This window comes from Hydra vulgaris, chromosome 08 (assembly GCF_038396675.1).
Source record: "Hydra vulgaris chromosome 08, alternate assembly HydraT2T_AEP".
NCBI classification, from domain to species: domain Eukaryota; kingdom Metazoa; phylum Cnidaria; class Hydrozoa; order Anthoathecata; family Hydridae; genus Hydra; species Hydra vulgaris.
In genome coordinates this window covers 6,075,123-6,089,234 of record NC_088927.1, presented here as the reverse complement: position 1 = coordinate 6,089,234, position 14,112 = coordinate 6,075,123, and the positions used below count along the sequence as shown (strand labels likewise).

Below are 14,112 nucleotides of genomic sequence, written 5' to 3'. Positions count from 1 at the left end.
CCAGTCCATACAACATAGCACGTCTCACTACTGTCCTATAGGTCTTACCCTTCATTCTAGTCGACACCCTTCTATCACAGATCACACCAGACACTTTGTGCCATCCACACCACCTTGGCTGCACTCTCTTCTTTATATCTCTTTCACTTTCTTCATTACTCTGTACCCTCGACCCTAAGTAGGTAAACTCGTCGACCTTCACCAAATCAACTCCTTGTAACTGGACCTGCCCATCGTCTGCTCTCTCATTCAAACACATGTACTCTGTTTTACTCCTGCTCACTTTCATTCCCCTGCTTTCCAAAGCATACCTCCATCTTTCCAAGTTTACCTCCACTTGCTCCCTACTCTCACTACAGATCACAGTCATCAGTTCGTCCGTCAGTCTGTCCATGACAATTGCGATTAGGAAGAGACTCAGGGCTGATCCCTGATGTAGTACTACCTCCACTTTAAACCTGTCTTTAAACCTGTCATTCCTACTGCACATCTCACTGCTGTCACACTGTTCTCATACATATCCTGCACCACCCTCACATACCTTTCCGCTACTCCTGACCTCCTCATACAATACCACAGCTCCTGTCTCGGAACTCTATCATAAGCTTTCTCTAAGTCCACAAACACACAATGTAATTTATTTTGTCCTTCCCTATACTTCTCCATTTAACACTCTCAGAGCAAACATAGCATCTGTGGTGCACTTAGCTGGCATGAAACCATACTGCTGCTCACAGGTCTCAACTTTTCCTCTAAGCCGAGCTTCCACTACTCTTTCCCAGATTTTCAAGCTGTAGCTGATCAACTTTATTCCCCTGTAATTACTATAGCTCTGAACGTCGCCTTTATTTTTGAAAATTGGCACCATTATGCTATGTCTCCACTCCTCAGGCATCTTCTGACCTTCCAAGATTCTGTTAAATAACCCTGTCAAAAACTCCACTGCTATCTCTCCCAAACATTTCCATGTCTCCACTGGAATATCATCCGGTCCAACTGCCTTACCACACTTCATTCTCCGAATTGCAGCCCTTACTTTCTCCTTGGTTACCTGGGGAACCTCCTGATTCACAATCTCTGTCTCTTGTAATCTTCCTTCCCTATCATTCTCTTGATTCATTAGCTCCTCAAAATACTTCTTCCACCTTCCCAAAACACTCTCCTCACTAGACAACACATTTCCATCTTTATCCTTAATCAAAAAAATCTGCTGCACATCCTACCCATCACGGTTTCTCTGTCTGGCCAATCTGTACAGATCCTTTTCCCCTTCCTTAGTGTTCAACTTCTCATACAGATTACTATATGCCTTTTCTTTAGCTTTTGCTACTGCTCTCTTTGTCTTGCCACACATCTCTTTGTACTTCTGCCTAATTTCTTCATCTTGCTAAAAATTTCAATTCTTTTTAGCCAACCGCTTTTCTCTTAAACTTTCCTAAACTTCCTCATTCCACCACTGCGTCTCCTTGTCTATCTTCTTCTGTCCTGATGTCACACCAAGTATCTTCCTAGCCACATTCCTCACTGTATTTGACGTCTCATCCCAGGTATCCAGAACACCACCACCCAGTGCCTGTCACACCTCATCCTTGAACTTTACACAACAGTCCTCATCCTTTAACTTCCACCACCTGATCTTAGGTTTTGCTCTCACTCTCTTCTTCTTCTTCTTCTTCTTCTTCTTCACCTCCAAATCCATCCTACAAATCACCATCCTATGCTGTTTAGCCACACTCTCTCCTGGTACCACCTTGCAATCCTAACTCTAACCTCTTTCAGGTTTCTTAATCCTAACACTATCCTCTTTCCTATCCTAACACTAACCTCTTTCAGGTTTTTTCTCCTACAGAGGATATAGTCGACCTGTTCCTTTTTCTTAAAATAAGTGTTAAATACAGCCATTTTTATCCTTTTAGCAAAATCTACCACCATTTGTCCTTCTGTATTCCTTTCTTTAACCCCATATCTACCAATCACTTTCTCATCACCACTGTTCCCTTCACCAACATGTCCATTAAAATATGCTCCAAGAATTAATCTCTCTTCTATAGGGACCTGCAGAACAACTTCATTTAACACTCTCCAGAATTCTTCTTTCTCCTCCGTATCACACCCTACCTGAGGAGCATAAGCACTGATAACATTCATCACCAGCCCATCAATCTCTAACTTTGCACAGATCACTCTGACCTTTACTCTCTTTACCTCCACTACACTCTTACTAAACTCCTCTTTTAGAATTACCCCTGTCCATTTCTCCTCCTGTCGACACCATGATAGAAGAGTTTGAAGCCACCACCAATGCTCCTGGCCTTGCTGCCCTTCCACCTGGTCTCCTGTACACACAGTGTGTCTAACTCCTATATATATATATATATATATATATATATATATATATATATATATATATATATATATATATATACATATATATATATATATATATATATATATACATATATATATATATATATATATATATATATATATATATATATATATATATATATATATATATATATGTATATATATATATATGTATGAATGTATGTATATATATATATATATATATACATACATACATACATATATATATATATATATATATATATATATATATATATATATATATATATATATATATATATGTATATATATATATATATATATATATATATATATGTATATATATATATATATATATATATATATATATATATATATATATATATATATATATATATATATACATAGGGGAAGAAGGCACTTTAGTCACAGGGGTAGTTATGGACAATGCGAAATTTAAAAAAAAAAATACAAACTTATCAACAAAGTTTCATATGAGACGATTGGAAAATACTTTTGCGCGTAACCGTCTCAGAATTTTTTTTCAGGAAAGCACTTAAATAGGTTTTTTACTAACGTATTATAACTTTTGATTTTAAAATTTTTAAACGTAAGGATTTACTGAGGAACTTACTTCTCTAAGAAATTTATTTTTTACATTTTCAGTGAAAGGATATGTTCTACGATATAAATAAAAAGTTCAATTACAAGACATAAAATTTTCACAAAAATTACTTTGAAATCAGGGTTGAGACAGCATTGGACAATTTTTATGGGGCACATTTAGACGTACTGCACATCTTCAGAATTTTATCGGCAAATTAAATTATTTTATATTCTAAATTAAGCAAAGTTTAAAAATGAAGAATAATTAAAAATTGTAGTAAATTTTGTTTTTTATTAAATAATGAAACTAACAGAAGCTGCAGGTGCATTTGGGTTTTTTAAAAGTACATTGGCTTGCAGAATAACATTGCTTAAAAATAATAAAAAAGTTAAAAAGTGATTTTTAACTTTTTTATTATTCCAACCAAGTATTTTATTTCCACATTCATTATTAAGTTCATAACATTCAAGCTTGGTTCAATGTTATTATCTTTATTTTTCCAATAGAGTTAAAAGAAAACTTTCATTCATAATTACCTCAATCCAATTTACATATATATATATATATATATATATATATATATATATATATATATATATATATATATATATATATATATATATATATATATATATATATATATATATATATATATATATATATATATATATATATATATATATATATATATATATATATATATACATATATATATATATATACACACACTTACATATATACATACTTATATATAATGTAAATATTCATATTTTATATTATACCTTTAATTATTTAGTAAAAATGTTAATAGTTTAACTTTAATGTAGTCGACTTTCTGTATTTATTAATTAGATATATATCAACTTTCTGTATTTATTAATTAGATATATATCAACATTATATTATCATATTATTATAAAATTTTTTATATTTTTTATTTACTTATTTTTTATTTATTTATATTTTAATTTTGCCGTAGAAAATTACATAAATGATAAAACAAATGGCTGGAGTAAGAAGAAGACATCAGTTTGTCTTATCACCGAGCCCCATTTTGGCTTCATTACAGGTCACTTTTTTTTCAATAAAATATATAAAATGATGATAAATGCTTGTGATAAAATATATATAAAATGTGTAAAACTACGTTTCACAATTGATATAACTGTTAATATATAAATTCGTTTTGTAAAATAAATTTAGAAAAAATGAAAGTAAAAGCAAATAAAAGAAATAAATTGTGCTAGTTTATATTTTTTTACTAAAAAAGAAAAAGAAAATTTAAGTCCGTAGATAATAAAATACGTTTTGATTCAGATTTAAATTGTTCAAGTGTATTTCTTTTGATAGTACTAATCTGGGGAAAAAATTTCCACAAATAAGGTTCTGTAAAACAAGATGTATGTTAATTTTGTATATATTCAACGCTCCAAGTTTGCATAAGAGAGGTTCACAAGACACTTTTTTATTTACTCCAACGACAATTCTATAGGCATGTTTTTGTTTACTCTAGAGTTTTTTAAGCTTAGTATAATTTGTGCTTGCCCAGGCCATGTTACCATAGCTTAGGTGACTATGTATTAATGAAAAGTATAAACTTTTTAAGGAAATGATATTTAGGAAAGATTTTGTTTTATACATTAATGAAATATTTCTTGAGAGCTTTCTCTCTAAAATGTTTATATGGAGCTTCCACGTCAAATTTTCATCCAAGACGACATCAAGAAAGTTTATGAAAGTTTCTCTTTTTATATTAGTATCATTTATTTTTAGATCAGGTAGTTTAACAGGAATATTTTCATTTTTTTTTGGTTCATGAAATAGGATGGATTTGGTCTTTTTGACATTCAAAGAGAATTTGTTTTACCTGAACCAATCGTTTATTTTATGTAATTCTTTGTTAACTATGTTAAAAAGTTTATATTTAGTAACACACATATAATATATGTGTTAATAATATGGTAATATTAAAAGACTTTGCTTCAAGACAATACTTTAAAAGCTTGGTTTTAGCAATCATAATTGAATAAATGAATAATTTATAAAGAAAAGATAAATAAAACTGAAGAAAAGAAATTATTTATTTATAAAGACTAAATGAGTTTAAAAAAGAAGTTATATAAGTATGATTGGAAAGAGTAGATGTAGCTAATTGGATGGAGTAGATTTAGTTGATTGAAAGAAATAGATGTAGCTAATTGGAAGAAGTAGATGTAGTTGATTGGAAATTGATTGAAGTGTGATTGGAAGAAGTAGATGTAAAATGGTAGTTTGAAGCCAACTGAGTTTTTTGCAACGAGTGTTGATTGACCGACTCAAGTCATAAAGAGCTTTACTTACTGATTTAAGCCGTAGGGTTTGATGCCACTCGAACCATTTAAAACAAGTCACCGCGAGATCTCTGCAACTAGATATGAAATTAGTTACGAAGACTTTTTTTCGACTAGTGTTGCCATACCAGGCTAAAAAGAGCTTTTTATTGATTTTAAGCTTTAAGATTAGGCGTCACTTAGACTTTCTACGAATAGTGTCACCGAGTCTAGTCACTGTGAGCCTGAGTGTTTACATAGTTTTATTTATTTTCAAAATCAATCGCTTTGTAAATTATTTTTCAAATTCATTTATAGCTTTATTTATTCATTTATATAACTTATTTTTTAAACTAATTTATATAACTTTCTACGACTTCTAATTACATAAAATTATTTTACTGCTTTCAATAATGTAAATATGTATCTTAATATTTAATATAGCTTAATTAACATATGTATCTTAATATTTAAACCTTAAACTTTAAATATTTAAAGCTTGAACTATTATCCTAATATTTAAAAATTATAAATAAAAATAAAATTTCTGCATCTTCAAATAAATACTTTAATGCAAAAGATGGTGTATAACCATTAGATCGAATTATTTTTCCTGTCGAATAATCGCTTGAACTAGTTGTATATAAAAAAAAACTCATTCATCTCTTTTACTCACAACTTTGTTTAATTTTATAATTTTTTGTGTTAGAAGTTAACACGACGAACTCTATTCTGTTGATTTAATCTTCTAATTATTAAACTATTTATTCAAATCTAAACCATTACTTGCTTGCTTTTTGTCCTCAGATGTAAAATGGGAGTTTGATGGCATCTGACTTTTTTGAAACTTGTGTCAATCGACTGATTTAACTCAGGCCATGGAGAGTTTTTTTTACTAATTTAAGTCGTAGGGTTTAACGCCACTTAAATCATCTAAAGCAAGCCACCGCAATCTCTCCGCGTCTAGAAATGAAACCAAGTGTTAATCACCAAGAGTTTTTTACTACTAGTGCTCCCAACTCAGGCTATAGCAAGCTTTATTAAGCTTAGGAATTTAGCACCATTTGAACACTACACTGCAAGTGTTATCGTTCTATTTGAACAGTTGACATTTATTTTAGTTTGCTATCTGTTTATGTGTAAAAATTTTAAACCTTTTAAAATAGCCTTTGTTTGGTAGAAAGCCTTTTTTTAAGATGAAATGAAAAAGAACCCATTTTGTTTTAAGGATATTTAAGATTAATTCATTACATTCGAACTTGTTATAAATGTGATTGAAAATTATTTCTTGCGAATGTCGCAAAATTCGGAAATGACTTTTCCCCTAGGTTGGTCTTTTGGCTGTGTCAGAGTGAAGTATAGATGTTTTCAAAAAGTTTGCTCTCATATAATTATGTTATTTATTTATATTGTAGGGTATATCAAATTGGAGTCAACATTCAAAACTTTCCCCTCCTTTCAATATTTTATAACTTTATTGTAATTTATAAGATTAAGATTTATTACAATTAGCTTTTTATTTTCTTTATTTCAAAATACAGGTATTAAAAAAATCCTCATATTTTGGTATCGTTACTATCGGTAATGATACCAATCGGTAATGATATTAATCGGTAATGATACCAATCGGAAATGATACCAATTGGTAACGATACCAATCGGTAATGTACTATTTAATCAAAAAAATCTTTAGGATTATATAAGACTTATAAGAAATATAAGAAGAGAAAAAATAACAAATTTTAAACTTGTTAAATTGAATTAAATGAGTTTAAATTGTTTATAAAAGCTATACCACTTTTTAAATAGAGTTATAACCATTATTATTTGCAATCAATATTGCTAGAGTTATACTCATTACTTATGCCTAAATATTGTGTATATTGAACACAACTACAATAATATGCAATAAATATACTATATATTGAACACAATACAGTAATATACAATAAATATACTGAATATTGAACACAACTACAGTAATACGCAATAAATATGCTGTATACTGAACACAACTACAGTAATATGCTATAAATAGACTGTATATCAAAAACAACTATAATAATATGCAATAAACTATTTTGAGTCCAAACAATTGTTGATTTTCTTCAACAAAAGAGAACAAAATGAAAACATACCACACTGAACAAGTATCTTTATATATAAAAGTATTTTAATGACATGAAAATTAATTTCCTACATAGTTTTGGCCTCGATTACTTTAAAATTTAACTTACAACAAAGCTGGAGGCCATTACTATGAAAAAACTGGTTTTTCATATCGTTTTGTAAATTTCTTAAATTTAAGTTGCATTGGCAAAAGCAATGATTACTAATTAAAAGATTCTTCGCAAGGGTCATATCCTCACTTAGACCAATTCTGCATTTGCAAAAGACTTAGTCTCAAAATATATTAGGTTAAGGTTTCAAGTCAAGGCCGGCGCGAAGTAGGGGGGAGGAGGGGTATTTTAATGAATTTAATGAATATTTGCGCCATTAGTTAGCAAACTGAGACCTTTTTGTATATTTAGTTGGAAAGTTGAAAGTTAGCTTAGTTAGTTACAGTCGGTAAAATTGGACTTTTGCCGAATAGTGACTATTTGTGACTAATAGGCAAATTGGAAATCGAAGATTTTTGTAAATAAGGCTTTTTTTTCGATTCAGAATCTCAGAAATGGTTTTATGCTCTTTCCTTTTCTCTTTTCAAGTTCCTGATGAAACATAATTTAATTTAAATTCTTCGTTATCAAATATCTTATGATATATGTATATATCTTCTAAAATGTAAACATAGAACAGAGGTTCTTAAATGGCAAGGATGTTGTCATTTTTTTCTACATTTTTTGATTCTATTCTACTTTGTATACCTTTTATCTAACCTTATTTTCACTATATATATATATATATATATATATATATATATATATATATATATATATATATATATATATATATATATATATATATACAGTAGCGGCACAAAGTAAGTACAAATCCGACAGAATCTAGCATTTTTTACATTTAAGAGGTTCTAACGAAAGAGATTTTAAGAGATGTATGTTTTCTTATCTAAATTATTGAACACTACATACAGAGTGAACACATATGTAAAATAAACATTGTTTTATTAATATTTGGTATGGTATCCACGAGCTTTATTCACACACCTCATACGGCTAGGCATTGAGGCAAAAAGACCATCGATTGTTGTCTGTGGGATATTGTTCCACGCGCCTTGTAACAATACCCACAGGTCATCCAAACTGAATTGTTGCAATTTTACTATAATTTTTACCATTTTTTGCCATGAAAACAGCACGGAGGCGCTCTTCCTGGGACAAGCGATGATATTTTACCATTTTTTTTACAACAAAAAATACTGGTATTAGATCATTAAATAAAACTAAAACAGACAAAATAATATTAATACTGATAGTGAAGCTGTCAAAATGGAAGCAGATGCTAATAAAACACAAAAAAATTGGCTAAAGTAAAAAAACTTGGTGGAGAATACCTTAAAACTCAATAGTTACCCTTGACTGCTGGTTCTCAGTAACCATATCGGGCTTTAGATGACCTTAAATGACCTTAAATGGTATATACTGACTCAATATGTGATTGGTAATACAATGAACACATATTTTCTACCAATTATTAATGATGACATTAATATCACAATGAAGGCACATCACTTACCTCTACTGTCTTGTTTAAAATATGATAAACAACTTACTCCAATGTGTTACATTAATTTATCTAAAAAAACATGTGCTTGTTGCTAAGGTAAATAGGAAGTGCAAAGATATTGACGTGTCAACACAACAGAGATCAATAAATTTAGCTATGACACTTTCATCTGGTAATTATTTGGACAAAAGTTGCAGTGATTTAATTTCTGCTGTATTTGTCCATACTTTGTGCCACCACTGTATATATATATATAGACCTCAGTGGAAAAACCGGCGTTGTCACATTTAAAAAGTATTGAGAAAGTATTTGTTGATCATTAATAAATGTCTTTATTTAAAGCGAGGAAAAAAAATTTTTGTATAAAAAATTACAAAATGTTTTGTTTTGAATAAATTTTAAATAAAATAATTATAATAAAAATTTTTTTAAATTGCTTAATTTCATTTGCTTTAAATAAAGACTTTTATTAATGATCAATAAATACTTTCTCAATACTTTTTAAATGTGACAACGCCGGTTTTTCCACTGAGGTCTTCATATATATATATATATATATATATATATATATATATATATATATATATATATATATATATATATATATATATATATATATATATATATATATATATATATATATATATATTGTACAAGTAAATTAATAAATTAATCAAAAGTATTTGAAAAATTTCCTTCTGGACAAAACAAGTTCAACTCGACAAAATGTTGACCAAGCTGTATTTCGCTATCAATATTTCGTAGCGAATCCTTTGTTGTCGATCACAGCCTTGCATCTTCGAGGCATAGATTCGATCAGATGATCAAATAAACTTTGTGGAATCGCTGCCCAGGCCTTTTGGATTTGTTCAAACAGTTGATCCTTATTACGAACACCTTCACGATTAATTCTGCGGTTGACGATCTCCCACAGGTTCTCAATAGGGTTGAGATCCGGAGATTGAGGCGGCCAATCCATCGTGTTGCATATCGTTGTCTTGCTGAAAAACTCATTTTATTGGCATATTCCATTCAGCATTAGGTAACATAACATCTTTCAGGATATTTTTTATACATGAAACGGTCCATTATTCCATCGTTTCGATAAATTGGACCTAGACCGTTAGCAGAAAAACACCCCCAGACCATTACATTGCCTCCACCATGCTTCACGATCTTATGGCAGTAACGTAAATCGAGGTGTTTTCCGGCCGGTCGACGTACACGGCAAATACCATCGCTCCCAATGATGTTGAACTTCGATTCATCACTGAACGGGACAGTTCGCCATTTCTGCACATTTCAGTCAATATGAGATGTAGCAAACAGGAGTCTTTTCTTCTGGTTTTTTAGTGAAATCAGCGGTTTCTTTGCAGGGCGTCGAGAAAACAATCCGGCTTCAACAGCACGTCGTCTGATTGTTCGATCCGATACAGCCAGCTCTAATTGCTTTTGTATCTCGACTGATGATATCCAGGGATCCTTCTTGACGGATTTGACAATCATAGAATCCTCTCTAGAAGTGGTGGAACACAGTCTTCCAACTTTGTTATCTGCTGCCAACTTCCCCGTTGAACGGTATTTTGTACATAGTCTTGATACGGTCCATTTTTTGACGCGATATTTATCACAAATACTTTTTTGTAACATTCCACTTACGTAATCGCCAATAATTTTCTTTCTTAGTTCAAATCTAAGACTGTCGGGAGCCATTTTTGCACTTGAAGTCATAAAAATAATAAATATAAATAATCACGCTTCTCAAGGCTTACCGTGTTACATTTACCTTGTGATGATACAATAATTCTCTGTGGAACGCAACGTCTTGGTTGTATGTGGACTGTATTGATGTAATGAAACACTTATTGTATTTCACTTCTTGCATTGATGTTCTTCGATAAAACACTTTGATAAAACTCACATCGATAAACTGTCTTGATAATACTGACTGATTGACTTCCATATACTGAGTGAATTGCATATCGATTTACATGTCTCTTATGTAGTAAAATGAACCTTTGTGAACCTGTTCTGGAAGATTCTAGATGCTTCTTTTCGATGCTTCTGGAAGCTTCTGGATGCGTCTGGATGCTTCTGAATGTTTCTGGATACTTCTGGATGCTACTGGATGCTTCCAGATGCTTCTCCTGGAAACTTCTGGAAGCTTCTGCATGCTTCTGGAAACTTCTGGATACTTCCTTTAATTATTAAAATCTTCCGTGACGTTGACACGGACCAGACTTAAGAAAATTAAACAAGCCAAAAAAGTTGTACTTGTTTTGTCCGCTGCAAAATGGCACTTGTCAACGAAATTCTGCCTGTGTGCTGTCACCTGTCAGTTGATTACTCATGTCATGGCATGCTATGACTCCGGACTCCTGAACTGTTTGCTGTGGTAGTATAGTTCGTTTCGTATTTAAGACATGATAAATTAGGAACACTTTTTAGCATTGTTCGATGTTGGTTGCAAATGTTTTGTCCGATACTGTGTGTGTATATATATATATATATATATATATATATATATATATATATATATATATATATATATATATATATATATATATATATATATATATATGCTTATTGCAAAAATCATGAAATTTTTTCAAACCAATTTATTTCCAGCTAGGGTGCAAGCAACCACTTTAAGTTGGGAGTTATAAAAAACAAAGAATAAAGTTAAAAATTAAGAATTTGGTTTAAAAAGAGTGTAGATTTCGTCTCCATGTTTTACTGAATCATACATTCGGGAAAACATGGAGACCAAAGAGAATTCCAAATCAATGACGAGTGAGGAAAAAAACATGAATAAAAGTTTTTAAAGCATGAAAGAGCTGGTACAGTAAAAAGAATGAGACTTTTGCTGAACGATGCGAGAATTTTCGTTGATGGAACAAGAGGCTGTATTTGTAAACAAGAGATGCAACCTTACAACGATGAGACAGATGCTCAAGCTTGGCAGTTAGAGCATGTTACATTTATGAAATGTTTTTTGACCTTGTCTAGAAGAGAAAAGGCATCATTAGATGAACTGGCTCAAATTTAACAACAACATTCTAAACAAGGTCTAAGAGATTTATAGTAGTAGTAAAGTGTAGAATCAAAAGTAAGAAAATGGTGAGCACGATAAAGAGGGCAAATGACTGGTTAATTTAAATTCAAACTAAACTCAGTAGTTCGCTGAAAATAATAATTATTTACCTTAGCATATGCTAATTCTGCAATGGACTGTATATAAGGTTTCCATAAGAGGTCAATACTAAACAAAGACGTAAAAGTATAGACTCAGTTAAAAGTATTGTTATTCATCAATACCAACATCGTGATATTATCAACAACTAACAACTGAGTTTTGCTTAGATTTAAATTCACCATCGCCATTTAAAAATTATCACACTTAAGATCAGCTGTTGTAATCAATCAAAAGACGATTTTTTTTCAAGACTTGAATGTATAGTTGTCAGCAAGTAAAGCCACACTAGATGTAAGATTGTTCGTAAGTTCATTAATATAGAAGAGATAAAATACAGGATTAAGGATAGAACCTTGTGGTATCAGAAAACTTAGTTGAGTAACTTTTGGTATCTCATTTATAACCTTGTCTAAATAGTATTAAAATTTCCTGTTTATACCTATACCAACTTTCCTGTCTATACCTATACCAACTTTCCGTTATCTATATCTACGTTAATACCCTAAATAAAGTAAAGAAAGCTAGAAACTGTTTTACGCTTACAATGTTTGTTATACTCGTGTAACGACACTCTTACATTTTTTAATATAATTTGTTTGTTTTATTTATATTTAATAATTCTTAACTTAAGTTAACTTAACTTAAGTTCTCAAGTTAAGTTTAGATTATTCAGTATTGATATTGATTATTCAGCATTGAACGTGAATTAAACTTCAAGATGAAATCATTAAGATCTAAGTTATTTTGATTTATTGTAAGCAAAACTTAAGAAAATTTATTTTTAATTTAGGTTGATTAAGGTTATTATTATAGAATTGTATTCATTAACATTTATTTTATAATTTTTTAGAAAATGATTGAAGAACGCTCGAAGATTCTGAAAATTTTGATATCGAAAAAGTCGAAGCGATTTACTTCGTAAACTCAAGAGACAAAAGATGTAATGGTAAAAAGAGCAAAAATTATTTTTAACATTTATTTTTAATATTTATTTATTATTAGTTATTCTTTCAAAATAAATTCATTTTGCAACACGTTTTTTTAATTTTGTTATGTTTATGTTAAATATCTCACATGGGCTTCAAGTCAGTGACAGGGAGTATGCATCCCCCCACATGGGTTACTTGCAGGAAAAAACACTCGTATACTATAGGGAATTGCCATTGGGATTTGCCACGTGAAACCCACGTGGGACAAAATAATAATTCCCACATGGCTTACATGCGGAAAAACCACGCGTACCCCATGTACATTTTTTCACTAGGAAATATATAGTATATCTATGATACATATGTTTAAGGAATACATTTATGTTGTAATTTGACACACTTATCTAAATAAACTATAAAATAATTATGTATTACGTAACTATAAAATAATTATGTATTACATCTTTATACTGTAACTGTAAACTAGAGCAATTAAAAATTTTAATCAGTAAAACTCGCATGTATAAAGATAAAATTAAACTGGTTAAGAGCATCGTCCCGCGACACCTGAAGTTATTTTTCAATCCATGGATTGCTTTTGTTTCTGTTGCAAATAAACAAACTTTTTTAATAAATAACACAATAAAATAATAACTAAAAACCAGGAAACCAAATGTCAACTGCATTTGCAATACTTTGTACAAACGTCCAATATCGAAGAGCGTTTAAAAAGTTTATAAATGCCTAACGATAATAACGATAATTTATAAGACACAATACTTTGTGCTTTATAAACTTTCCGTTCCGAAATACTGTTCCGATTTGCATTCAACGTTAAGAATGATTGAAATTAAATTGTTGTTAATTTTTTTTATATACATTTTTTTTTTGAACATTTTAAATATTTAATACATTATTAGTATTACCTTGAATTTAATGCAAATCGGAACATTATTTCGGAACAGAGGGAGTATTTGTTATAACAAAAATTAATTTTAAATCATAACATTTAAATAAATTCTGTGTATCAAAATTCCA

General features: G+C 30.2%; 2 protein-coding genes across 2 annotated transcripts; both read right to left on the bottom strand.

Annotated features, from left to right (window-relative positions):
- Positions 1 to 652: 652 nt before the first annotated feature.
- LOC136082948 (uncharacterized) lies at positions 653 to 1,699 on the bottom strand. Its single transcript, XM_065802366.1, has 3 exons — positions 1,583 to 1,699; positions 1,224 to 1,387; positions 653 to 1,166 (listed from the first exon to the last, which is right to left on the bottom strand). The coding sequence occupies exons 1-3, from the start codon at positions 1,697 to 1,699 to the stop codon at positions 653 to 655; spliced, it is 795 nt and encodes a 264-aa protein (XP_065658438.1).
- Positions 1,700 to 1,707: 8 nt separating this feature from the next.
- LOC136082946 (craniofacial development protein 2-like) lies at positions 1,708 to 2,148 on the bottom strand. Its single transcript, XM_065802365.1, has one exon. The coding sequence runs from the start codon at positions 2,146 to 2,148 to the stop codon at positions 1,708 to 1,710; it is 441 nt and encodes a 146-aa protein (XP_065658437.1).
- Positions 2,149 to 14,112: the final 11,964 nt, after the last annotated feature.

Bases quoted from the DNA above. Each gene is read 5' to 3' on its own strand.
- LOC136082948 (XM_065802366.1), bottom strand. From the start codon at position 1,699: ATGGATTTGGAGGTGAAGAAGAAGAAGAAGAAGAAGAAGAAGAGAGTG. The intron at 1,388-1,582 runs GTGTGACAGGCA...TGAAATTTTTAG, and splicing joins GTGTAAAGTTCAAGGATGAG to CAAGATGAAGAAATTAGGCA. The intron at 1,167-1,223 runs GTAGGATGTGCA...TGTGTTGTCTAG, and splicing joins AGACAGAGAAACCGTGATGG to TGAGGAGAGTGTTTTGGGAA.
- LOC136082946 (XM_065802365.1), bottom strand. From the start codon at position 2,148: ATGAATGTTATCAGTGCTTATGCTCCTCAGGTAGGGTGTGATACGGAG.